General features: G+C 43.2%; 2 protein-coding genes across 2 annotated transcripts; both read right to left on the minus strand.

The window, feature by feature from the left end:
- Positions 1–1,407: 1,407 nt before the first annotated feature.
- Positions 1,408–6,305, minus strand: LOC120023116 (ankyrin repeat domain-containing protein 66). Its single transcript, XM_038967089.1, has 3 exons — positions 6,167–6,305; positions 5,551–5,779; positions 1,408–1,515 (listed from the first exon to the last, which is right to left on the minus strand). The coding sequence occupies exons 1-3, from the start codon at positions 6,303–6,305 to the stop codon at positions 1,419–1,421; spliced, it is 465 nt and encodes a 154-aa protein (XP_038823017.1). The 3' UTR covers positions 1,408–1,418.
- A 1,581-nt stretch (positions 6,306–7,886) lies between these two features.
- LOC120023011 (tudor domain-containing 6-like) lies at positions 7,887–13,523 on the minus strand. Its single transcript, XM_038966963.1, has 3 exons — positions 10,944–13,523; positions 9,375–9,995; positions 7,887–8,525 (listed from the first exon to the last, which is right to left on the minus strand). The coding sequence occupies exons 1-3, from the start codon at positions 13,521–13,523 to the stop codon at positions 7,887–7,889; spliced, it is 3,840 nt and encodes a 1,279-aa protein (XP_038822891.1).
- Between the last annotated feature and the right edge of the window lie 14,095 nt (positions 13,524–27,618).

Consider the following 27,618-nt stretch of genomic DNA (forward strand, 5'->3'; position numbering starts at 1 on the left):
AGCAGGTGCAGAGTTTAATATAAACGTACAGATACAAAAACAAGGAATGCATCTGAACATGGAAACAGAGACAATAATGCCTGATGGGAAAAACCAACAGAGCGCTATATATAGGGGGTGTAATCAGGGAAGTGATAAGATCGAGGTGTGCCTGATGAGGCGCAGGTGTGAGTAATGAATGGTTGCCAAGACCAACGGTTAGTAAACCGGCAACGTCTAATGCAGGAGGGGAGGAGCAGGAGTAGACGTGACATCTTTTCCTTCTTCAGGTCACAAGGTTTTAATGTTGTTTTTATGCTCTTACAGGGTCTCTTCATTCTACTCACTGCATATTTTGGAGAAAAACCGGTAAGCTACTGAAAAAAGGTCCAATACAGCTGTTTTTATCTCAATATCAAATCATTTATTGGGTTGTGGGTTGGGAAACGCTGTCAGCATGGCTGCTGGCCTGTAAATATATCACTTATTGCTTCAAGCCACACCGCACCCACCAAACAGAGAAAACATACCTCAGTCAGTTCGAGAACATTTGGGGAAAACGTGTCATTCAGTGCAAACTGTTTACACAACCTAGCAAAAGTTTAATCAAACTGAACGCACCCACTCGGTTGGGGAAGAAACATTAGTGGGTGTGGCGTTTGGCTGGAGTGATGTTGATGGGTAACCAGGCAACAATACCGGATGAATGAGAAATATGTAGCAAAACAAAAACTCAATCATTTTTTTTTTATTCCTTCCAAACAGATTCGTGTTGCACTAGTGAAATATTTCAACCAAAAAGTGAGTTCACAAATCACAATTTATTTATTGGTCTGAACCAACTGGCTGTAATGTCATAGCTAAGTGATTATTTATCTATTTCACTCTTCACCAGCAGGTACAATCAGCAGTGAGTCAAAGTTCCAAACTGGCATCCACGATGAAGACGAAATGATATTTCAATGCAGTTTCTTTTTTTAGATACGTTTTATACCTATACTGTTTATTCATCTAGGCTTAGTTTATATCCAAATTAAACCCAATACTAATCAACTGAAATTCTGACACTGAGAAAGTATGTGCAGTGTCATACATGTATCATTTATTATAATTGTAGCCTTATTTTTCTGTTGTAATATAGCCTATATATTAGATGTTATGCAGAATGGAAAATTACATAATAGGAATTAATCATTTGGCAAATGAATTGCATAATGTGTAACCTACACTTGTTTCTATCGTAAGTGTCCAGAATAGTTTTTCATACTGTATGGCCAGTGAAATGTATGTAATGTCTGTATTTTTCTGCCAAATGCCACTAGTGCTTGATGGTGTACCATTTTAAAAATTGGTTTGGGTAAACTATATTAGCTGTTTTCCCAATAATGTTTTTGTTAAGGATGTGTGGTAATCCCTTGTTTTGCAGTCCTGTTTAGTTCCTATCTTCTCTGCTCCTCCCATTCCTTGTCCGTGTCGTCCAAGGGAAAACCGTTTAACACTGCCATCTGGCGGTAGGCCCTGCACTCTGGCTCTGCACTGAAATATGATGCAGACAATCACATTAAGGAAGTAACCTACTGCACATAACACACATGGGCTTGCACCCTAAATGTAACCCTACTCCTTACAAAGTGCACTACTTTTGACCAGAGCCCTGGGAAGGGAATAGGGTTCAATTTGGGAATCTACAATGATGGCCGTGTCCGAAATCGGTCTTGCCTACTAGGCTACCGACTAAAACTGTACATGTGTACTAATCATACTACATAGGATTTAGAACATACTGTTTAGTAAACATTTATGCAGTAAACAACAAATATTAACATAGGCTACTATACACACTCAACCTTACTGAGAATGCGTCATCTAATGCGTAATTGCATTGCTTCCTGACGTTAATTTTTGTTCAGCACGTCCTCTTATAACGCTTTCAAAACAACTCGGAAATCTCTGACAACCAACTTCAGTGCATTCAAGGAAAGACAACTGGAGAAAAAAAGAACGAGCTCCGACTGGGAAAGATCTTTTTGAATGGTCATCCAACTCGGAATTCCAAGTCGGGAACTCGGGCCTCTTTCTAGAGTTCCAACCTGAAGATCAGACATCATGATTTGACCTAGTTTTTTCCGTGTTGTATTGAAAGCATCATTACCTCATCTGATTATCAGCTGCAATAAATATTTTTTAAATCCATCTGTTAAGCTAGAGATATGTTTTTTTTGTATGGGCTGTGTCTCAATCCAAAGTATCCGCCACTTTAATGTCTATGATGCACCAATGTCCGCCTTCCACATTTGTGGTGGAAGGTAGCAGAGCGACAGTGGTGTTCGTCAGACCAAGAGACATCCGAAAATGGATCTTCTCACAAACGTCTGTAGCGTTTGGGCTACACACTAATATGACCCAACAAGTCTCACGGTACTTGTCTGACAGTAACCCAGTACGGAGCCGAAAAATGAATGGATGTGAATGATGCATTTCTATGTTTAAAAAAAAAAGCATACAGGTAATTCCACACTAAACTTATTTTTTTATGCACCCTCTATGATAGCGTGTGTGGGTGAGTAGTTTGCTTATGTCAACATAGTGAACAGAGTGGCCCATGGTGGGGTTATGGTATGGGCAGTCATAAACAACGGACAACGAAAACAAATGCATTTTATCTATGGCAATTTGAATGCAGAGATACCGTGACAAGATCCCGAAGCCCATTGTGTCATTCATCCACTGCAATCACCCCATGTTTCAGTATGATAATGCACAGGCCCATGTTGCAAGGATCTGTACACAATTCCTGGAAGCTGAAAATGTCCCAGTTCTTTCATGGCCTGCATACTCACCAGACATGTCACTTATTGAGCATGTTTGGGATGCTCTGGATCGACGTGTACAACAGCGTGTTCCAGTTCTCGCCAATATCAGCAACTTCGCACAGCCATTGAAGAGGAGTGGGACAACATTTCATAGGCCACAATCAACAGCCTGATCAACTCTATGCGAAGGAGATGTGTTGCACTGCATGAGGCAAATGGTGGTCACATAATATACAGACTGGTTTTCTGATCCACGCCCTACATTTTTTTAAGGTATCTGTGACCAACAGATGCATACTGTATCTGTATTCCCAGTCATATGAAATCCATAGATTAGGGCCTAATGACTGTTTTTCAATTGACTGATTTCCTTATGAACTGTTATCTCAGTAAAATCTTTCAAATTGTTGCATGTTGCATTTATTATCAGTATAATTCCGGGAACGTAATTTTTCCAAAACATTGCCGCATTGACAAATAGCTTCCATGCTATGCATACATCTCCCCTGAAATGTGAATATTTTAGCCTTATACGGTTGTAGACTACCTTATCCATTTTATCCCTGATTCATTGAATGAGGGAATCATTTTATAAAGACGTATTTGGTTGTAATGTTGCAATATTTTATGTCAAGGGTGGCCAACCGTCCTCCAGGAGGACCGAAATAGAGGTAAACATCAGCTGATCGACAGGACCTTGATAAGCCCCGCTCGAACACACCACACTGTAGCCTAAACATCAGCTGCGCAACAGGACCTTGATAAGCCCCGCTCGAACACACCACACTGTAGCCTAAACATCAGCTGATCGACAGGACCTTGATAAGCCCCGCTCGAACACACCACACTGTAGCCTAAACATCAGCTGATCGACAGGACCTTGATAAGCCCCGCTCGAACACACCACACTGTAGCCTAAACATCAGCTGATCGACAGGACCTTGATAAGCCCCGCTCGAACACACCACACTGTAGCCTAAACATCAGCTGATCGACAGGACCTTGATAAGCCCCGCTCGAACACACCACACTGTAGCCTAAACATCAGCTGATCGACAGGACCTTGATAAGCCCCGCTCGAACACACCACACTGTAGCCTAAACATCAGCTGATTGACAGGACCTTGATAAGCCCCGCTCGAACACACCACACTGTAGCCTAAACATCAGCTGATTGACAGGACCTTGATAGGCAGACTCTGGTGTGTTTCAGGGCTGGATCAAAAGCCTGCACTCCCTGTCTCTCTCCAGATGGAGGGTTGACCACATGTTTTATAAAGTAGCCTAACAGTGCAATTATTTTACTTTGTGGAGGCTTAAGTGCCTTGATCAAGGGCACAATAGCAGGAGATAGTAGGTCTACATGGGAACAGAGAGCAGCAGCCTTCTAGTGTCAATACCACATTTATGCAGACTTTCATGTAGGCTACATAGATGCAACCAATTATTGGTCATGGAAATTTGGTTAAAAGTCATGGGAAGTCGTCAAAATGTGTATGAAACCTTAACAGAGAATAATCAGGTATAGCATAACTATAGCATAATGTCATTTGGGAATTTCTGTCTAATGGACCGACTTGGGGAAAAAAAGACCGCTCCTGCACTGCTTTCATCCCAAGTCAAGCGCTGGAATTAAAGGAAAACTGTCGTGTACACAGTTCAAATGCCGGAATTATTTTGGGATGAACATGCAAAGGTACCCTACTTTTTGAAGGGAATCGTCAGATGAAAACATGACTGGTTCACATTAATAAAAGGTAAAACATTTTTACAGTTGAGGGGGGTCTCATACTGGCCTCTGTCTGGAGCCTCCAAATCACTAAGTCCGTCCCTGACTAGATGCAAAGCCGAAAAGAGTATGACATCCTGGCATTTAAAGCCTACTGAATTTCACATTTGACTATTCACGTTTTTTTCGTATATACCCAAAATGCCTACTACTAAGAACGCAAGTAGGCCTACGGTATTCGGACACGGCCATTGATCCCCTCACACATCATTCAAATAAAGCAGTGAATCTAAATCATATTATTGTGCATGATGCAGAAATAGATAATCACATGTACTACATCACACATATCCCCTCAGACATAATAGAGATGAAGCTGTGGAGCAGTTTACTGTACTTAAACTACACTTAAAGAAGTCTGTTAAGAGGGAAAGTTATTCTTATATCAATCACAATTCATTACCCAAATGTTTAGTAGACTAGAATCAATTAACCACAACAGTAAAGTTTGCATGTCAGAGCAGAGTAAAATAAAAAATATATATTTTTAAAATCACTGAAATATTATACTATAAATATACGAAACACAGTGGTGTAAAATACTTTACAGTACTACTTCAGTAGTTTTTGGAGGTATCTGTACATTACTTTACTATTTATATTTTTGACAACTTTTACTTCACTACATTCCTAAAGAAAATAATGTGTAATGTAGTGTGTAAATTAAAGAACAAGAAAATAATGTGTAATATAGTGTGTCAATTAAAGAACAAGAAAAGTTTGCTTAATATAAGCAATTTGAAATGATTTATACTTTTACTTGTACTTTTGATACTTAAGTATATTTTTGCAATTACATTTACTTTCGATACTTAAGTATATTTAAAACCAAATACTTTAGACTTTTACTCACATAGTATTTTACTGGGTGACTTTCACTTTTACTTATGTCATTTTCTATTAAAAGGTATCTTTACTTTTACTCAAGTATGACAATTGGGTACTTTTTTCACCACTGACAATACATACCTTTCAAGAAATCGAACACAGTCACTATGTCCATAGACTTCTGCTATTCTGACTGGTTTGTCACCAGAGAAGTCCTCTTTGTCTATGGGGGCGTGTAGTGAGTGGAGCAGGCGCAGCACTCCAAGTCTCCCAGCCTCGGCTGCAAAGTGGGCAGGTGTCCATCCACTATCAGTTCTCAGGCAGGCTCTGGCTCCGTGCTCCACCAGAATTCTAACAGTCTCTGTCTGTCCTGGGAAACAGGGACTAAATGTGACAATAACGTATTTAAAAAATAAAAACACAAGAGAGTCACAATGCAGTTCATAATAAACAGGATTTGATAAATGATGTGTCCCCAAATGGCACCCCATTCCTTAAATAGTGCAAAAATTTGTTCAAAAGAAGTGCACTATATAGGGAATAGGTAAACGAATAGGCAAACGTCTTCAGTAGGCAAACGTTGCAAATAGACATGTCAAACAGAACCCATGTGATTCCTTATTCTACATGTCAGAGAGGCATGTTTGTTCTATATGTTTGTTCGATAATATATTTCTAGCTGAAAGTTCCACAACATTTTACCCTGCTGAATGCAGCCCTCTTGTTTAATGGACACAAACCTTCTAAAGACAACTACCTTTGGCTGCTGCCCAGTGAAGCGGTGTCTTGTAGTTCCAGTCTATGTCTCTGTGATTGGGGTTACATTTCTTCTTGTTCAGAATCTCCTCCACCAGATCAAAGTCTCCAGCAGCAGCTGCCTGGTGCAACTCTGTCATTTCTAACATGATTGGAAAAAAAGAGGTTGCCAAGCAACATTCAACAACACAAGAGGGGTTGTCTTACAGCTCCAGGGTGAATTTCCCCTAGGAACAGATCTAGCATCAGCTTCCCCTCCCCCAACCCTTAGTGGGGAAATGCAAAACTGACCCATGATCAGCATCTAGGGACAAGAATGAACCAGGAAGTATGTTTGCCCACTGGTGGACTGGGTGGAGTTTTACACATTAGCTCAATTCCCAATTCGTTCATACCTCCTGAGGTGTGCACTTGCACCTCAAGGATCAAAAAGTAATTAGATTGGTGGAAGGAGGAAGGAGGAAGTAAAACTTCCTGGTTCAAGGCAGAATTGCACTTGGGTTAATTGATCCTTCTAATCGTGAAAGGGAAAACAAATTCATACATGACTACTATGCAAAAATGTTTGACAATTATGGCAACAAACTGACAAAAAGTAGGCTATTTGAACTTGAGTATAAAACTACAAACAATATCTTTGATAATGCATTCTCAGTCCCATTTTATTGCTTTCAATTCCAAACAAGGTACAATGTCATGACATTCCAAGACAGATACTAACACTGTCATTGAAACATTCTTTGAAATTCCCATCTACAAGCTTTTCAAAACCTGTTGTTTCCAAGTGCATTAGGTTTAGTAGCAGTTATATTGAAAACTAGTCACATGGACAAAGATAACACAGATCACTAGAATAGGAAAACTCCAAATGCAAACTTTTGGAGGAGAAACAACAAGTGGGAATCCCAGACACCACAAATAAAACAAGATTATTCAATCAAGACCATTCACCACATAACATATTCAAACAGTTACAAAAACATTACAGCTATTGTATTTTGAATCTGAAAATATTCACATTTAATAGTACATTTTGTTACATTTTAGTAGACGCTCGTCCAGAGCGACTTACAGGAGCAATTAGGGTAAAGTGCCTTGCTCAAGGGCATGTCGACAGATATCACTTAGTTCCCTCTGGGATTCGAATGAGTGACTTTTCGGGTACTGACCAAACGCTCTTAACCGCTAGGTTACCTGCCGCCCCTGTAGATTTGTTTGCAGACATTAATGTCCACAATGTGCTAACATCTACAATCTTGAGGATCCAACAACTTCATCACTTCTAAAGTCTTGATGCAAACTAGGACTAAAATCTGACCGAACCAGATTCAATCATCAGTCTCTTCCAGTTGCCAGCTACAATGACTGGCCGCTTCTTCTGAAAGGGAAGAAACATGAATTTACATAAATTATTTATAATGTACATGCATATAATGTATACTGATGATTAACTTGAGATTATTGATTCACTTTGGTTTTACATGTGGTGCATTATTTTTTATATGCAAACTAAATTTCCCAATGGGATAATAAAGTTGAACATTTTAAATGTATAGTAGTATTACTAAACAATATTAGAATTGAAAAGTTTAAAAACTTAATCTGAAGCACAGGTAACCTTCAACAGAAAAAAAAGCAAAGAGTTAAAATGAACTCACAATCATTCTATGGAGACAGTCTCTATGGAGACTGTACAACTCTCAATAAAAAGTTGAGAACATTTACAAACCTGATTGAGACTCGGTGGGGGAGCTTCTCCAGCAAGTCTTCATGAAGTCATTCACAATCAGCTTCTCACACTCTACTTTCACTTGGTATTGAGGAATGGGGAGCTTGTTATTATTATCCATTTTCTGAACTGTCACTTTCAGCAGCTTATCAGCAAGGAGCTCATAGAACCCATCAAGGGCATTGTCATCCCAGCTGCCTTCTGAGTTCTCAAATTCAGCCAGGGAACACAGAAAGGCCTGAGGAGGGTGTTCTAGTAGCTGAGGTGGAACAGACTTCAAAGACTTCAAATCAGTTTCTGACTCATTTCCATAATCCACAAAGACAACAGAGATAACATCCATTTTGCTAACAATCTGAGCTCGATACCATTGCTCGTCTTCGGCAAAGAGAGCCAGACAAAGACTTCCAGGGCTCAGGGTAGACATGAGGACTGTGTCCTTATGCTCAGAGTTTCCAATGAGCTGACAAACTTTAGAGATTTCAGCAAGCTCCTCAGAGTTTGCATACTGGCACCAGAAATAACCAGGGCCCGCTATGGAGGAGGCGTACACATCCAAAGTCTGTCCCAGGAATATATCCAGTTTCCAGAATTGCAGCAGTGTATTATGCTCTCTGTCACTCCTCTCTATCTGGGATGGCAAAGATCCAGAACTTGGGCTTTGTTGGTCAAGGTGAGAGTCTCCAGCTGAACAACACATATTTAGTGAATCTGCTAGTACGATGTTCTGGTCCAGACAGACCTCCCAAGTGGATCCAGTGTCTTTGATGAACTTACATTCCCATTTCCTTGCACTGTCTGCACCTGCAACTTTTTTGAACTGGCAACTAATTTCCTGCTCCAATCCTTTGTCTTTAGTGTCCGCAAGTCCACTTAAAGAACAATGGATGCTAAATCTTGGGTGCTCCAGGAACTGGGTGTCCACCCTGCAAACCTTGAGGGGTGAAACGTATGCTTCATTACCAAAGTCTATGTATTGCACATGAATTTTGTCTTCTCCATTTGTTTCTAGAATGACTGCACGATACCAGGAACAGTCATCTGGAAACTCAGAATTCACCAGATCCCCTGGCTGCGGATTGGCAACGTTCTTGCGTGCAACACCATCTGATTGGTCAGAATTGAGTCTTTCCACAAGAGAGAACAGATACTTTTCATCCTCTACTAATTGAACGAAGAAACTTGATGGACTGTTGCATTGTGAAACATAGACATCTGCTACCCAACCTGGTTTTATTGATCGTTTTGGAAGATTTTCAAGTTTGGGGACACTCTCAGAAGGTACATTGGATCCACTTGAGGAGACTCCTGCAAGACCATTATAAGAGATTGTCCTGACTGCCAGAGTGTCTCCTGAACATTGCGTGGTGCTTGGTGATCTATCCATCACTGGAACATCAGTGGATTTCAATTTGGGAGTTATTTCCTGTGTAAGATGTTTATACTCAGACCGGTTGAAGCGTTCATTTGAAATGGTCACGTCAGAGAAGAGCTCGTCAGCACACTCTGTTTTGCTGTGGACGTGCAAATCGGAGCAATGCAAGTAACTTCTCATCAAGTCGTTGATAACATGCTCCTCACACTCCACTTTGACCTGGTATTGTGGGGTGAAACTTTCCAGATTATTATACATGTTCTGAACTGTAACTTTTAGTGGTTTGTCAACTATAAGCTGATAAAACCCATCAACAGTGTTGTTATCCCAGGCACCTTCTGGGTGCTCAACTCCAGCCAGAGAACACAGAAAGGCCTGAGGGGCGCTCTCTAGTAGCGGAGGTGGAATTGACCTTATCGCCTTAAGATCAATTTCGGACTCATTTCCATAGTCCACAAAAAGAACAGTGAAAAGATCATTCGTTTTGCGAATAATCTGAGCTCGATACCATTGGTTGTCTTCTGCAAAGAAAGCCAGACAAGGACTTCTGGGGATCAGGGTATCCATTGGGACAGGGTCCTGCAGGGCAGAGTTTACAAACTCTTGAACAATTCCTGAGATCCTGTATAGCTCCTCAGAGTTTGCATGTTGACACCAGAAGTAGTTAGGTTCAACTATAGAGGACGCATAGACATCTAAAGCCTGGTTCTGGGAAACGCTTGGCTTCTTGTACAGCATGGGAATCGTGTTTTCACCTGAACAAGACAGTTGTGATACATCTGCTCTGCCTGTTTGACTAGCTTCAACTAAGGAATGTGCCAACACAATACCTTGATCTTCTAGACTGACCTCCCAAACTGATCCGGTCTCCTTCATGAATGTGCATGCCAGTTTCTTCTCAGCGTTTTCTGTTGTTGTAGCCTTTTTGATCATCGATGTGACATCTTCCTCCCATGTCTCTTTGTTAGCATTAGTTGTTCTACTAAGTACACAGTGAATACTGAACCTGGGATATTCTATGAACTGCTTGTCGAGTTGTTTTACATTCAGGGATGGAATAGTTGCTTCATTTCCAAAGTCTATGAATTCGACATGAACGGTTCCATTCCCAGGTTTGCGTCTAACAACTGCACGATACCAAGAGCTGTCTTCGGGATACTCTGCATTCACCAAGTCACCGAGCTGCAGTTCCTTCAAGTCAACTGGAGGGGCATCACAAGATGACTGTGAGTCATTTAGTTTCTCCACAAGAGAGAATATATCATCTTCATCCTTTGTGAACTGAATAAAGAAACTAGAGTGGCTGTTACAGTGTGAAACATACACCTCCGTTACCAACCCTGGTTTCAAGGGTCTTGAGGGAAGGTCTGTGAGTTTGGAGAAACGACATATCTGTCCATCATGTTCAACCATAGGCTTATTTTCAGGTTTGTCCAACAGTGACTGCTGAGGAGTAGACTGTCCAACTTTTCTTTGCGGGGATGCGAAACACATTGCAGTGCTACTGTGCTTTATTACCGTTCCCCTCGCAGCCCAATCCTGAGATGTTGGCATTTGCACACGTTCTGGCCCTTTAAATTTGGTCTGAAATTGAGCTGTGCGTCTTGAAGTAGTTGATAGTTTAGAGCTCAGAGAAGACGATTGGACTAAAATTATTTCTTTTCCTGGTCTTGCCTCTTTTAGCTTCTCTCTGACCATCTCATTTATATGTGTCGTTCCGTCATACAGTTCAACTAAAAGCTTTCCACCAGAGTCTTTAGCCACCGCTGTGATGGTAAAGCTCAGGTCTGTGGCATGCTTTTCAAACCAGCGGTTGACCTCTTGGGATACATCTTCTGGAACACCGAAGAGTCCAAACAGAACAGCTTGCACAGGAACTGACATGAGCGAGCCGGCTTCTACAGGACAGGAAAGGATGTCTGATTGACTCAATGTGACTGTGTCACCATAATCCACAAAGTGAACCTGGAGGGTTGGATGTGTTGCTTTAATCTGTCCTCTGTACCACTGGTTATCAGTGTATTTAGCAAAACAAACAGTTTCTAGTGATTGAAGACAGTTTGTGCTCTGCAGTGGTTGGTGGCAAAAATACTGAACATCTTTTGTCAATTTGTCAATCACATGAGAATTTCTTTCAAGCTGGCCGTAGAAGTGAGCAACACTTTTTGCACTAGTTATCCACACCTTCTCTTTCCCTCCAACTTCAATGTTGTGTAATGAGAAGTTTTCCGTGTCGGGCGGCGCAGAAGAAAGTGGAGGAGATTTTAGAGGAGCTGGGGTCTTTACTCCTTTCTGAACCAGAAGTTTGCATGCACTTTGAACTGGTGTTTCAATATCTACCATATTAACCACCAAGCCTTGGGTGTCACGCATGACTGCATGTACGGTGCATTTCAAGCCTACATTAGAGTCAGCAGTGGAATCTACAAACTTCTGGAACTCCGATGAGGCAGCATCACTCCAATCTGCTGGAACAGGACTTGTAGGAGTGTTCAGATTCTGCAGGAAACACTGAAAGGCCTGGGTCTTCAGTCTTCGAAACACTGGGTCCAGGGGGCGCAAGTCCTGCAGAGAGACACGCCTGGTTTGTCCGTAATCTATGAGCCGCACATCTACATGGGGAGACTGATCATTCTCAACAATCCGTGCTCTGTACCACATACCATTGTCATGATCCAGAGCAACACAAATGTCTCCATCAATTTGCTGTGGAGGACTGGAGGTATAATGATACTGCATTTCTTGCATAAGGATCTGAAGACTTGTACTCTCCTGTGCTATCTGGCACCAGAATTTTGCTGGACTTTCAATGCAAGATACTTTGACTTCCAAGGTGCTTCCTACCTGGAACCAATGTTCATTGAGGACAGTCTCTGTTGCTGACGGAAAGTGTGGAGTGGTAAGGGGATGCACACGGTTTTGTATGTCTGTGGCAAAGCTTTCCTCTGTGACTCGTGGTGGAGGCCTCTCTGACTCCAGAAGACATCTCTCTTTCACTCCAAAACGTTTGTTGATGTTTACATTGTCGTCTCCATAGAGTGTCACACAGTTGATGCCTTCTGACAAGTTGTGGTATTCAAATTTGGCAATGACGGTCTTGTGCAACAGCACAGATTTCAGATACTTGATTTCATCCGCTGTCCATCCAATGCCTCTGTCCTCAATACCGTGGAGGGAGCAAACATAAGTTACAACTGGCATTCTGAAGAACTTGGCAGCCAGTGGTCTGATGTCACCCACATGGACGAAGTCCGTCTTCCCATTATCGACATGTAGTACTTCCACAGCACTCTCTGATCCAATGTCCTGCTGTAGCAGAGATCGATACCACTTGCCATTGCTCCCTCTTGCTGCACATGGAGCGCCTGAGGCCGTCTGTCTTGCCTTGCAAAAAGTAGATCTTCCTTCGTAATATTCATCAATCTGCTCAGAGAGTTTCTTCAGCTCCTGAGAGAAAACTGAGAGTTTGCAGAAGATACGATGTGGGTTTATCACCTCTGTGACTTCCACAGTCTCAATGAAGTCTGTTAGCAGTTCTGGATAGAAGTATTGTTGAAACTTCTCAATTTCTATCCCAGCATCAGTCTGTTTGTGTAACACTGTAGGTGGCAATGTCTCTGTGGAGGAGACCTGACTCTTTGGCAAGTTCAGAGACAATAGAACAAGTTGTTTGAACTTGTCACTGGGGAGCTTTCTGGCAAAGCCGACTTCATACATATGTTTGTTAATGATTGGAATATAAAGGAGGACTGTTCTGTCTGGCATCAATACATCCTGAACCATTCCATTGACCGTTTTGCCGCAAAGAGACTCCAAAAAATCTGAGGCTGTTGGAGTCCATTTGTTTTCATGTGATAAGGGGGATACATTGGCAAGAACACAGAACTCCACTTCTGGAGGTAAAAGAAAACAGTCATTCTTACCCCATGCTAAGGTGTTGTTTGTAGCAACATGAGCTCTCCCTTCATCAATGAGAAACACATTGTAATGATGCCCATGTCTAGAAATTATCCTAGCTCTGTGCCAGGTTACATTCAGATGAGCTAGACACAAGTCTCCAGGGTTTCCTTCTGATTCACAAAACCTCTGTCTGGGAATCTGAACTCCCCTTCTCATTTGCTGGTAAGCATGTTGCCTTTCTTGATCAAAGTTGCCCCACAATTCCACTAGAGAACAGATAGGATTTAGGTTTACCCTTGTAATGAGAACTGTGACTTGGGATCCTGGCGTTGGCAATCCAGGAATGGAACACATTTTGAGTAGAATTCAGGACAGGTCACAATTAACCTGGGAATACAAAAAAAAAAAGAATTAGATATGTGGATGGTAGGCTACACAGGAAGTTGGTGGCATCTTAATTGTGGAGAACGGGCTCGTGGTAATGACTGGAGTGGAATAGTATCAAACACATGGTTTCCAGGTGTTTGATGCCATTCCATTTGCTCCGTTCAGCCATTGTTATGAGCTGTTCTCTCCTCAGCAGCCTCCTGTGTTAGGCTACCCCTTTTACAATTACATTAAGCAGACACTCTAGACAGAGCGACTTAGTCAGTGCGTTCAACTTTTGCAATGGACATATTTTCTAAATATATGGTCATCCATATGATATATATTTTCGTCATTTCTTTGATGATATATGACAAAAATATGTATCTTGCATATGGGACTGTTTTTGTTCAAAACTAAATTAGGAACAAATCAATGCTTATGTATAGTAGGCTACCTTGATCATGAGAATATTTTTTTTTTTTATGCGCAACACAATGTGATAGGTGGCCACTTAAAACAGATGGAAAAAAACACTAATTAGAATTGCAAAAAATAGTTATCGAAAGCACTCTTTTATAGTTATTCATTCAAACGTTGCTATAACTATGTGCTACAGTTTACTATTGTGAATTGTGTTTGTCAAACCAGCTAGAGCTGGAAGATGGTCTAACTAACCAACCAACTAGAGCTGGTAGATGGTCTAACTAACCAACCAGCTAGAGCTGGTAGATGGTCTAACTAACCAACCAGCTAGAGCTGGTAGATGGTCTAACTAACCAACCAGCTAGAGCTGGTAGATGGTCTAACTAACCAACCAGCTAGAGCTGGTAGATGGTCTAACTAACCAACCAGCTAGAACTGGTAGATGGTCTAACTAACCAACCAGCTAGAGCTGGTAGATGGTCTAACTAACCAACCAGCTAGAGCTGGTAGATGGTCTAACTAACCAACCAGCTAGAGCTGGTAGATGGTCTAACTAACCAACCAGCTAGAGCTGGAAGATGGTCTAACTAACCAACCAGCTAGAGCTGGTAGATGGTCTAACTAACCAACCAGCTAGAGCTGGTAGATGGTCTAACTAACCAACCAGCTAGAGCTGGTAGATGGTCTAACTAACCAACCAACTAGAGCTGGTCAACCAGCTTTAGCTGGTAGATGCTACCGTGTTCAAAAACATGCCTAGGAGCTGGTCAAGTAGGTGACCAGCTTGCCTAATAAATCACACTGTGATACCAACTATTGGTACACATTCTCAAACAATGCAGTGCAAAAACTTGGAAAGTTGACTTACAAGCCAGAATGTTGAATACAATTACATTTGAACTCAGTCTATCCACATGAGAGTATTATTTTACTTTTTAGAGCGCCAGTACTGCCGTTGAAATTTCTATCACCTGGCAGATGTGCAAAACCATAAACACCTGCAAGACTTCAGTTAATATGCTTGCATGTATTTCCTTGTTGTGCACATGATGCAGGTAGCCTAGCGGTTAAGAGCATAGGGACAATAAATTAAAAGTCGCTGGTTTGAACCCCCGACCTGACTAGGTAAAAAATCTGTTAATGTGCCTTTGAGCAAGGCACTCAACCCTAACTGTTCCTGTATGTCGCTCTGGATAAGCAAGTCTGCTAAATGACGTGAATGTATAAATGTAAATGACTGCCACACACAGAGACCCGTGAAACGGGAAAAAGACACACAGAGACCCGTGTTTTGAAGTTGGTTTAATAATACTTTCCTGTGGATATTGTCTCAAATGTCGACCACCTGAAGGACCAGGGGGCTCCTTTATAAACACTGCATACAGTGCCTTCGGAAAGTATTCAGAGTCCTTATTCTTTGTTACATTACAGCCTTATTCTAAAATGGATTAAATAAAACATGTTACTCATCAATCTACACACAACACCCTATAATGACAAAGTGAAAACATGTTTGTAGACATTTTTGCAAATTAATAAAAAGATAACTTATTTACATAAGTATTCAGACCCTTTGCTATGAGACTCGGAATTGAGATCAGGTGCATCCTGTTTCCATTGATCATCCTTGAGACATTTCTACAACGTGATTGAAGTCCACCTGTGGTAAATTCAATTGGTTGGAATGATTTGGAAAGGCACACACCTGTCTATATAAGGTCCCACAGTTGACAGTGTAAGGTCAGAGCGAAAACCAAGCCATGTTGAAGGAATTGTCCGTAGAGCCCAGAGACAGGATTGTGTCGAGGCACAGATCTGGGGAAGGGTACCAAAATATTTCTACAGTATTTAAGTTCACCAAGAACATAGTGGCCTCAATCATTCTTAAATGGAAGAAGTTTGGAACCACCAAGACTCTTCCTAGAGCAGACGCCTCACAAGTCCTCAACTGGGAGCTTCATTAAATAGTTCCCACAAAACACCAGTCTACAACATCAACAGTGAAGAGGCAACTCAGGCATGCTGGCCTTCTAGGAACACAGGAGTGATGGTTGCTGACAATGGGCCTCTGTACACCTATGTAGATATTCATTATTTAATTTTTTGAATCTGCTGTTTCCAGCTACAATAGTCACTTACGACATTAACAATGTCTACACTGTATTTCGGATCAATTTGACGTTATTTTAATGGACAGAAAGTGTTTTTGTTTTGTCCGTATTGCCCAGCGACAGCCCCGAAACCTGAAGGATCTGGAGAAGGTCTGTATGGAGGAGTGGGCCAAAATCCCAGCTGCAGTGTGTGCAAACCTGGTCAAGAACTACAGGAAACGTATAATGATCTCTGTAATTGCAAACAAAGGTTTCTGTACCAAATATTAAGTTCTGCTTTTCTGATGTATCAAATACTTATGTCATGCAATAAAATGCAAATTAATTATTTAAAAATCATACAATGTGATTTTCTGGATTTTTGTTTTAGATTCCGTCTCTCACAGTTGAAGTGTACCTATGATAAAAATTACAGACCTCTACATGCTTTGTAAGTAGGAAAACCTGCAAAATTGGCAGTGTATCAAATACTTGTTCTCCCCACTGTATATACACACACAGTTGAAGTCAGAAGTTTACATAGACCTTAGCCAAATACATTTAAACTCAGTTTTTCACAATTCTTGACATTTAATCCTAGTAAAAATCCCCGTCTTAGGTCAGTTAGGATCACCACTTTATTTTAAGAATGTGAAATGTCAGAATAATAGTATAGAGAATGATTTATTTCAGCTTTTATTTCTTTCATCACATTCCGAGTGGGTCAGAAGTTTACATACGCTCAATTAGTATTTGGTAGCATTGCCTTTCAATTGTTTAACTTGGGTCAAACCTTTTGGGTAGCCTTCCACAAGCTTCCCACAATAAGTTGGGTGAATTTTGGCCCATTCCTCCTGACAGAGCTGGTGTAACTGAGTCAGGTTTGTAGGCCTCCTTGCTCACACATGCTTTTTCAGTTCTGCCCACAAATCTTCTATAGGATTGAGGCAGGGCTTTGTGATGGTCACTTCAATACCTTGACATTGTTGTACTTAAGCCATTTTGCCACATCGGTTGAAGTTTGCTTGGGGTCATTGTCCATTTGGAAGACCCATTTGCGACCAAGCTTTAACTTCCTGACTGATGTCTTGAGATGTTGCTTCAATATATCCACACAATTTTCCTCCCTCGTGATGCCATCTATTTTGTGAAGTGCACCAGTGCCTCCTGCAGCAAAGCACCCCCACAACATGATGCTGCCACCCCCATGCTTCACGGTTGGGATGGTGTTCTTCGGCTTGCAAGCCTCCCCGATCTTTGTCCCCATGTGCAGTTGCAAACCGTAGTCTGGCGTTTTTATTATGACGGTTTGCAGCAGTGGCTTCTTCCTTGCTGAGCAGCCTTTCAGGTTACGTCGATATAGGACTCGTTTTACTGAGGATATAGATACTTTCGTACCTGTTTCCTCCATCATCTTCACAAGGTCCTTTGCTGTTGTTCTGGGATTGATTTGCACTTTTCGCACCAAAGTACATTAATCTCTAGGAGACAGAACGTGTCTCCTTCCTGAGCGGTATGACGGCTGCGTGGTCCCATGGTGTCTATACTTGCATACTATTGTTTGTACAGATGAACTTGGTACCTTCAGGCGTTTGGAAAATGCTACCAGGGATGAACCAGACTTGTGGAGGTCTTGGCTGATTTCTTTGGATTTTCCCATGATGTCAAGCAAAGAGGCACTGAGTTTGAAGGTACACATCCAATTGACTCAAATTATGTCAATTAGCCTATCAGAAGCTTCTAAAGCCATGACATCATTTTCTGGAACTTTCCAATCTGTTTAAAGGCACAGTCAACTTAGTGTATGTAAACTTCTGACCCACTGGAATTGTGATAGTGAATTATAAGTGAAATAATCTGTCTGTAAACAATTGTTGGAAAAATTACTTGTGTCATGCACAAAGTAGATGTCCTAACCGAGGTGCCAAAACTATAGTTTTTAACAAAAAAATGTGTGGAGGGGTTGAAAAACGAGTTTTAATGACTCCAACCTAAGTGTATGTAAACTTCTGACTTCAACTGTATATATATTGTTTTTTTGGGGGGGGGGGGGGGGGGGGGGGGGGGGGTCAAATATTTGGGGATACCTGGCATCCATTAATTGGTTATTAGCTAGGTTTCCATCCGATTTGCGACAGATTTTCATGCGAATATTCTAAAATCTGCATAAATCAATATGCGCATTATCCAACCAGAGATGTGTTGCCATTAAACTGACTTGTTGCGGATAAAAAGCTGTGCGCGATGACGTAGTGCACATACATTCCCGTTAAATTCCCATGTACCAAATGAAAAATACAAGTTAAATGGGGTTCATTGCATTTTCAACTCTACTGAGTTATGTAGCGAATGTGCCCACTCTGGTGTTGGCTCATGCACTCTAGCCAACAGATCGCAGATACAGTGCGGGTAGACTACATTATGATGTTATTATGGATAAGAGCGATATTATTTGTATTTGTCAAATGGCAGCCAAGCATCAATCCTCATGTCACCAGAATAATATTATTGGAAAGCAACATCAAGCTCATCACCTTGCACATTCACCACCAAGTTCATAATTTATTTAATCTGTAGCATAATTTGTATTATTAATTTTTTTGACCAGGTAAATTGACTGAGAACACTAAATTTACAGCAACGACCTGGGGAATAGTTACAGAGGAGAGGAGGAGGGTTGAATGAGCCAATTGTAAACTGGGGATGATTAGGTGATCATGATGGTAAAAGAACCAGATTGGGAATTTAGCCAGGACACCGGGGTTAACACCCCTACTCTTACGATAAGTGCCATGGGATCTTTAGTGACCACAGAGTCAGTACATCCGTTTAACGTCCCATCCGAAAGACGGCACCCTGCACAGGGCAATGTCCCCAATCACTGCCCTGGGGCATTGGGATATTTTTTTTTAGACCAGAGGAAAGGGTGCCTCCTACTGGCCCTCCAACACCACATAATACACTTCATGCTTTCCGAGTAGTCATTTTTGGTTATTATATCAATATTTGCGCATAAAGGTGTTTCCGCCACCATTTATTGCATTATTTATTTTAACGACACAAAAAGAGCCCACCATGTCGAACGAACAAATTGTCTGTCGGCCTTTATAACATTGTACCGGCATTTCATGTTTCCATCAGTCCTGTCGTGACTTTTTTTTTTTTCATGCGTCACGTAATTAAACCTCATGAAATGGTTGGAGGGGAACGTGACCATGAAAAGAGAATGGAGGGCGTTTTCCATGCGGAGTTTTAAAGCTCATTCACACAATTTTAAGACTGTTCTGATTTATAACGGCGAAAATGCGTATCTATGGTGTGCGCCAAATTTTAGAATCTCATTATTTTCGTACGTGCCTAGACCTTTTATAAATTGTGCATGTAGAAAATTACCTAACGGTTATAATTGAGGTCCCAGCCCCATGGTCAATCGGCTGAGTAAGTTCAAATATAATTATATTCAACATTCGTGACAGATCAGGAACGTTTAGGTTTTTGAGTTATGTAAATATGCGTGACTATATGCTGTACACAATGGACAGCATCGCCAGATTCAGATGATCAAACTGGATGTCCCAGCGAGTAATACTCTGTCATTCCATGGTGAATGAAAACTTCTGCTATTTGACATGAAAAACAATATGTCGAATTAGTTCTAAGAAAGCAGTTAAAAATCAAATATAAATTCAGAATAAATCCTTACCAAATTTGATGTAACTCATGTTTGTGAACATTTTGTATTTCCTCATCGCAATCCAATTGGAATCAACCACCACTTGCAATGGACGCCAAATAATTAGTGTTTATTGGAGCCAGTCTATGGGTGGAGGTGGGGGAGCACCATATACTTATTTAGACATAGCATCATTGTATATGTCTCATTATGGTGTCTGTGAGCATGGGCCGCTCCATTGAACTAGTCAGTTTTCTTCTACTACTTCTATGAGTTGGTAAACAAACTGAAAGGGTGCACACTGTCACCTAGAGTGTGTTTGATCTGGGAATAAAGCAAAGGTTGGCAATTTACTGACACCTGCAGTTATGGAATGTTTGCTCAGCAGTAAAATTCATTGGTTGATCCCTCCCTCCTGATGACCTATAATTATGTGATCCTTCCTTAACTCATAGGAAGTCCCACCCAGTTGACTACTTCAAAATGGTGAAAGTCCTCAATGGACACTGCCCATACTAAAATGGGGTTTTGGGCACTAGAGTCTTCTATCTCTATGGGGTGCGTGTCACCTGTTGTACCCACAGCCGCAAATGTATACATTAAAGTGCATGAGCATGTTTACAACAATTTTTTGATAAGAGATGAGGCAGAATCTGCTGGAGAAACGGGAAAAAGACTCGGCAACCTTCCTTCTAATTGATTTTAATAGTAGCTGAGATGTCGGTCAATAGACCTTAATCAGACCATGTAGAACTTTTTAACGGTGCGACTCTGAATGCAGCTAAAATCTGACCGTTGCGCGCTCCTCGCAACAAACCAACACAAACAGGTCGGTCCTCTTACCTATGTGAAGCTAGCCAAAATAAGGATTAGCCACAATAGTGGAGTTTGCGGCTCGCCTTCAAAATAAAGGTCCCTAATTTTCATTGATACAAATATTGGAATCTTGCCATATTTGGACTAGATAATGTTAAACAAGTTTTGAATGTTATATAAATTCAACAAAAATCAGTTGATCACACTGTGGTTGTATTAGACTTTACAATTGCAATGGTGGCATACTTATATTTCACTACAGCCTTACCTATGGATTGTGGATTCATGAAATGGGGTATCAGTTGACTGACGTGATCTTCCTGTCCGGGTTGGCGCCCCCCTCGGGTTCGCGCCGTGGGGGAGGTCTTCGTGGGCTATACTCGGCCTTGTCTCAGGGTAGTAGGTTGGTGGTTGAAAATATCCCTCTAGTGGTGTGGGTGCTGTGCCTTGGCAAAGTGGGTGGGGTTATATCCTGCCTGTTTGGCCCTGTCCGGGGGTATCGTCGGATAGGGCCACAGTGCTTCCCGACCCCTCCTGTCTCAGCCTCCAGTATTTATGCTGCAATAGTTTGTATCGGGGGGCTAGGGTCAGTCTGTTATGTCTGGAGTATTTATCCTGTCTTATTCGGTGTCCTGTGTGAATTTAAGTATGCTCCCTCTAATTCTCTCTCTTTCTCTCTCTCCCTCTTCTCTCGGAGGACCTGAGCCCTAGGACCATGCCTCAAGACTACCTAGCTTGATGACTCCTTGCTGTCCCCAGTCCACCTGGTCGTGCTGCTGCTCCAGTTTCAACTATTCTGCCTGCGGCTATGGAACCCTGACCTGTTCGCTGGATGTGCTACCTTGTCCCGGACCTGCTGGACTCTCTCTCTACCGCACCAGCTGTCTCTAACTCTGAATGATCGGCTATGAAAAGCCAACTGACATTTACTCCTGAGGTGCTGACCTGTTGCACCCTCTACAACCATTGTAATTATTATTATCTGATCCTGCTGGTCATCTATGAACGTTTGAACGTCTTGGCCATGTTCTGTTATAATCTCCACCCGACACAGCCAGAAGAGGACTGGCCACCCCTCAGAGCCTGGTTCCTCTCTAGGTTTCTTTAATAGGTTCTGGCTTTCTAGGGAGTTTTTCTTAGCCACCGTGCTTCTACATCTGCATTGCTTGCTGTTTGGGGATTTAGGCTGGGTTTTTGTGACATCGGCTGATGTAAAAAGGGCTTTATAAATGAATAAGGATTGATTAATTAAACATACAAGCTGACACATTTTTCCAGTCTGAAAGACTACAACTCGTGTAGGGGCGGTGCTTTGCGTTTTGGATAACTAATTTTCGCGCTTGTTTGTAATTAGCACCGCCAGACACAGGACACCACACGGGCATGATGACAAATGTTAGTGAAAAACAAACATTTTCCAAAAAAATCTTGGATATAGAAGTCGTTTTAAAGTAAACAATTATCCAAGTTTATGGGCACGCCCCATCTACCTAAGTGAGCGGCATTTGCATTCGCTATGAATGCTGGAGTTTGTGGTTCACTATGAGCAACCGAATACACAGGGAGTCAAAACTTCCCGATTCTACCAGTGAAATGAAAATGCGCTTGTGGTTTGGATCATTTATGTTTATGACCAAAAACGTAATGTTGTTAATATAGTAATGACTATAAGATGTGCCAGTACCAAGGTGACATTTCTTTTTCATGTGGCTAATTTCACAGTGGTTTCAGAGTCCCGCAATATCAGTTATAATGCTAATATTTGTATAAACTCTTCAGTTGTGTTCTGTGAGTGTCACTGAGTAGACTGATACTCCATTTCATTGATCCACAATCCATAGGTAAGGTTGTACAGTGCAATATGAATGTCAGTACGCATAATAGGCTGACTAGGGAGGAGATTTCCGACTGTCAAAGTCCCGCAATAAGATCTACGATGCTAATAGAGAGCAATAGTAATGGCATCTTTTTGTAGGCACTAACTCCACCATGGTTCATTGGACAAAGCCTATGAGGAAAATTAATGGCGTTTTTGTAGGGTGTTTGGATAAACGCCAAAAATAAGACCTGTGTTAAACACAGGCTTAGGAGATCTTATGTGTTTTGTTCTATGACATAATCTTTATCAGCTAACGTCATTTTTGTGAATTTTGAAGAATTTATGTAATAAAACACATCAAAGGCGTCATAATTCATAAAGGTCATGTTAACCGGACTGCTATTATCTCATAGAACATAAAATATAAATCATTCTCTCTACTATTATTCTGATTTAAGTTTAACATGATCTCATGTTAACCTCAGACCTTATTTTCAACGTTTATTCCTTTCCCCAATTATTTTTCCCCACAGGGATGGCTTAACAATCTAACTTATTTCCAGGTTTTAGGACTACAAGCTGGCGAGCTCTATATTTTTATAAACTCTTATCCTTATAATCCGCCATAGTGGACATGTCATAATACCCATAAAACATAAAGGTCAAACATGGAAATGGTTCCAATCGTCTTTCCACTATTTCCTTTTTCACATAGTGAATTTTACAAACACTTCATATTAATTATGTGTTTGGTTTAGGCTTACCTTGGCATGAGGTTTTGATAAACGTGTAATTCTCTCTCGGACAAGGTGAGTTTTATCAATACAGTTGAAGTCGGAAGTTTACATACACTTAGGTTGGAATCATTAAAACTCATTTTTCAACCACTCCATAAATTTCTTGTTGACAAACTATAGTTTTGGCAAGTCGGTTAGGACATCTACTTTGTGCATGACACAAGTAATTCTTCCAACAATTGTTGACAGACAGATAATTTCACTTATAATTCACTGTATCACAATTCCAGTGGGTCGGAAGTTTACATACACTAAGTTGACTGTGCCTTTAAACAGCTTGGAAAATTCCAGAAAATGACATCATGGCTTTAGAAGCTTCTGATAGGCTAATTGACATCATTTGAGTTAATTGGAGGTGTACCTGTGGATTTATTTCAAGGCCTACCTTCAAACTGAGTGCCTCTTTGCTTGATATCAGAAATCAGCCAAGACCTCAGAAAAAAAATTGTAGACCTCCACAAGTCTGGTTCATTCTTGGGAGCAATTTCCAAACGCCTGAAGGTACCACGTTCATCTGTACAAACAATAGTACGCAAGTATAAACACCATGGGACCACGCAGCTGTCATACCGCTCAGGAAGGAGACGCGTTCTGTCTCCTAGAGATGAACGTACTTTGGTGCGAAAAGTGCAAATCAATCCCAGAACAACCGCAAAGGGCCTTGTGAAGATGCTGGAGGAAACGGGTACAAAAGTATCAATATCCACAGTAAAACGAGTCCTATATCGACATAACCTGAAAGGCCGCTCAGCAAGGAAGAAGCCACTGCTGCAAACCGTCATTAAAAAAGCCAGACTACGGTTTGGAACTGCACATGGGGACAAAGATCGTACTTTTTGGAGAAATGTCCTCTGGTTTGATGAAACAAAAATAGAACTGTAAGGCCTGGGTGTCGGAGTGTGGAGTCAAAGCGCAGGAAACAGCAGGTGCCAATACAAAATGTTCTTTAATGAACACGGACAAACTAGGCCACCCTACTAACACACTGGGTGTACTACTTAACCAACCCCAGACACGGGGGGAAAGGAACACAGTCCAGAAAACACGTAGCACAAAACCAACACCACTACTTACAAACAAACAATCCCGCACAAAGAAACGTGCGGGCCGGCTGACTAATAAGCCCAACTAATTAACCCTAATACAAAACAGGTGAACCCAATAAACACATAGGGAGGGGGAGAAAAAGATCAGTGGCAGCTAATAGGCCGGTGACGACGACCGCCGAACGCCACCCGAACGGGAAGGAGAGCCTGCCTCGGTCGAAGTCGTGACAGTACCCCCCCTCTGACGCGCGGCTCCCGCAGCGCGTCGACCCGGAGGACGAGGTGCAGGGCGATCCGGATGGAGGCGATGGAAATCCCTCAGCATCGACGGATCCAAAATGTCCCCCACCGGTACCCAGCACCTCTCCTCCGGACCGTACCCCTCCCAGTCCACGAGGTACTGCAGCCCCCTCACCCGGCATCTCGAGTCCAGAATGGCCCGTATCGTGTACGCCGGGGACCCCTCGATGTCCAGAGGGGGAGGAGGGACCTCCGGCACCTCACCGTGCTGCAGGGGACCAGCTACCACCGGCCTGAGGAGAGACACATGAAACGAGGGGTTAATACGATAATAGGAAGGGAGTTGTAATCGATAACACACCTCGTTTATTCTCCTCAGGACTTTGAAGGGCCCTACACACTGCGGACCCAGCTTCCGGCAGGGCAAGCGGAGGGGCAGGTTTCGGGTCGAGAGCCAGACCCTGTCCCCCGGTACAAACACGGGGGCCTCACTGCGGTGGCGGTCAGCGCTCCTCTTCTGCCGTCCACTGGCTTGTTGGAGAGATTCCTGGACGGCCCTCCATGTCTCCTTGGAACGCTGCACCAATTCCTCCACCGCAGGAGCCTCGGTCTGGCTCGGATGCCATGGTGCCAGGACTGGCTGGTACCCCAATACACACTGAAAGGGGGACACGTTAGTAGAGGAGTGGCGTAGTGAGTTCTGGGCCATTTCGGCCCAGGGAATGTATCTCGCCCACTCCCCTGGCCGGTCCTGGCAATACGACCGCAGAAACCTACCCACCTCCTGGTTCACTCTCTCCACCTGCCCATTACTCTCAGGGTGATACCCGGAGGTCAGGCTGACCGAGACCCCCAAACGCTCCATGAACGCCCTCCATACTCGGGATGTGAATTGGGGGCCCCGATCAGAAACAATGTCCTCCGGCACCCCGTAGTGCCGGAAGACGTGGGTGAATAATGCCTCCGCAGTCTGTAGGGCTGTAGGAATACCGGGCAACGGGAGGAGACGACAGGACTTCGAGAACCGATCCACAATCACCAGTACCGTAGTGTTCCCCTGAGACGGGGGAAGATCGGTCAGAAAATCTACGGACAGGTGCGACCAAGGCCGTTGTGGAACGGGGAGGGGTTGTAACTTCCCTCTAGGAAGGTGCCTAGGAGCCTTACTCTGGGCGCATACCGAACAGGAGGAAACATAAACCCTAAGGTCTCTCGCCAAGGTAGGCCACCAATACCTCCCCCGAAGGCTCCCCACCGTCCTCTTCACCCCAGGGTGACCCGAGGAGGGTAGAACGTGAGCCCACCGAATCAATTTGTCCCGAACACCAAGCGGCACGTACTTCCGCCCCACCGGACACTGAGGAGGAGCGGGTTCCGCCCGTAACGCCCGCTCGATGTCCGAGTCCACTTCCCACACCACTGGTGCTATCAGCCTTGAGGCGGGAAGGATGGGAGTGGGTTCGGTGGGCCGATCGTCCGAGTCGTAAAAACGGGACAGTGCATCCGCCTTTACGTTCTGAGAGCCCGGTCTATACGTTAACGTAAACTGAAATCGGGTAAAGAACATGGCCCACCTTGCTTGACGTGGGTTCAGTCTCCTAGCTGCCCGAATATACTCCAGATTCTGGTGGTCGGTCCAGATGAGAAAAGGGTGCTTAGCCCCCTCAAGCCAGTGTCTCCACACCTTCAGGGCACTGACCACTGCTAACAACTCCCGGTCCCCCACATCATAGTTACGCTCCGCTGAACTGAGTTTCTTCGAGAAGAAAGCACAGGGGTGGAGTTTTGGTGGCGTACCAGAGCGCTGTGATAGCACGGCACCTACCCCAGCCTCGGACGCGTCCACCTCCACTATGAATGCTAGAGAGGGATCCGGATGCGCCAACACGGGCGCATCCGTGAACAGCGCCTTCAACCTGTTGAAAGCTCCGTCCGCTTTTGCTGACCACTGCAACCGCACCGGACCCCCCTTCAGCAGTGAGGTAATGGGAGCTGCTACCTGGCCAAAACCCCGGATAAACCTCCGGTAGTAGTTGGCAAAACCCAAAAACCGCTGCACCTCTTTTACCGTGGTCGGAGTTGGCCAATTACGCACGGCCTTAATGCGGTCACTCCCTACCACCACGCCCGAGGTGGAAATGCGATAACCCAGAAAAGAGATGGCTCGTTTGGAGAACACACACTTCTCAGCCTTGACATATAGGTCATGCTCCAGCAGTCTACCAAGCACCTTGCGCACCAGAAACACATGCGCGGCGTGAGTGGCTGAGTAGATCAGAATGTCATCGATATAAACAACCACTCCCTGCCCGTGCAGGTCCCTGAGAATATCGTCTACAAAGGATTGGAAAACGGCTGGAGCATTCTTTAACCCATACGGCATGACGCAGTACTCATAATGGCCCGATGTGGTACTAAATGCGGTTTTCCACAGACTATACGCGCTCCTGAGATCCAATTTTGTGAAGAACTGCGCTCCGTGAAATGATTCCATTGCCGTAGCAATGAGAGGTAGTGGGTAACTAAACCCTACGGTGATGGCATTTAGACCTCTATAATCAATACACGGACGCAAACCTCCCTCCTTTTTCTTCACAAAAAAGAAACTCGAGGAGGCGGGTGAGATGGAGGACCGAATGTACCCCTGTCCCAGAGACTCAGTGACATATGTCTCCATAGCCACCGTCTCCTCTTGGGACAATGGGTACACGTGACTCTTGGGAAGCGCAGCGTCTACCTGGAGATCTATCGCACAATCCCTTCCCGGTCGATGAGGTGGTAATTTAGTCGCTTTCTTTTTACTGAAAGCGATTGCCAAATCGGCATACTCGGGGGGAATGCACACCGTGGAACCCTGGTCTGGACTTTCCACCGACGTGGCACCGATGGAAACTCCCAAACACCTTCCAGAACACTCCTTTGACCACCCCTGGAGAACCCCCTGTCTCCACGAAATTTTAGGATTGTGCCGGGCCAGCCAGGGAATCCCTAGCACCACTGGAAACGCAGGCGAATCAATAATATAAAAGCTGATACGCTCCTTATGATTCCCCTGCGTCACCATGTCCAGGGGGACCGTGGTCTCCCTGACCACCCCTGACCCTAATGGCCGGCTATCTAGGGAGTGCACGGGAAAGGGAGAATCTATCGACACAAGCGGAACCCTTAACCTAAGA

This window comes from Salvelinus namaycush, chromosome 28 (assembly GCF_016432855.1).
Source record: "Salvelinus namaycush isolate Seneca chromosome 28, SaNama_1.0, whole genome shotgun sequence".
In the NCBI taxonomy this organism is placed as follows: domain Eukaryota; kingdom Metazoa; phylum Chordata; class Actinopteri; order Salmoniformes; family Salmonidae; genus Salvelinus; species Salvelinus namaycush.

What these genes read in the sequence shown, in the direction of transcription:
- LOC120023116 (XM_038967089.1), bottom strand. Translation starts at nt 6,305, where the DNA reads ATGACAGAGTTGCACCAGGCAGCTGCTGCTGGAGACTTTGATCTGGTG. An exon ending in TCACTGGGCAGCAGCCAAAG is followed by an intron (nt 5,780 to 6,166) that starts GTAGTTGTCTTT and finishes CCTGTTTCCCAG; the next exon opens with GACAGACAGAGACTGTTAGA. An exon ending in TGTGTTCGATTTCTTGAAAG is followed by an intron (nt 1,516 to 5,550) that starts GTATGTATTGTC and finishes ATCATATTTCAG; the next exon opens with TGCAGAGCCAGAGTGCAGGG.
- LOC120023011 (XM_038966963.1), bottom strand. Translation starts at nt 13,523, where the DNA reads ATGTGTTCCATTCCTGGATTGCCAACGCCAGGATCCCAAGTCACAGTT. An exon ending in TCAGAGAGAAGCTAAAAGAG is followed by an intron (nt 9,996 to 10,943) that starts GCAAGACCAGGA and finishes ATGCTGTACAAG; the next exon opens with AAGCCAAGCGTTTCCCAGAA. An exon ending in CTGACGAGCTCTTCTCTGAC is followed by an intron (nt 8,526 to 9,374) that starts GTGACCATTTCA and finishes TTGCCATCCCAG; the next exon opens with ATAGAGAGGAGTGACAGAGA.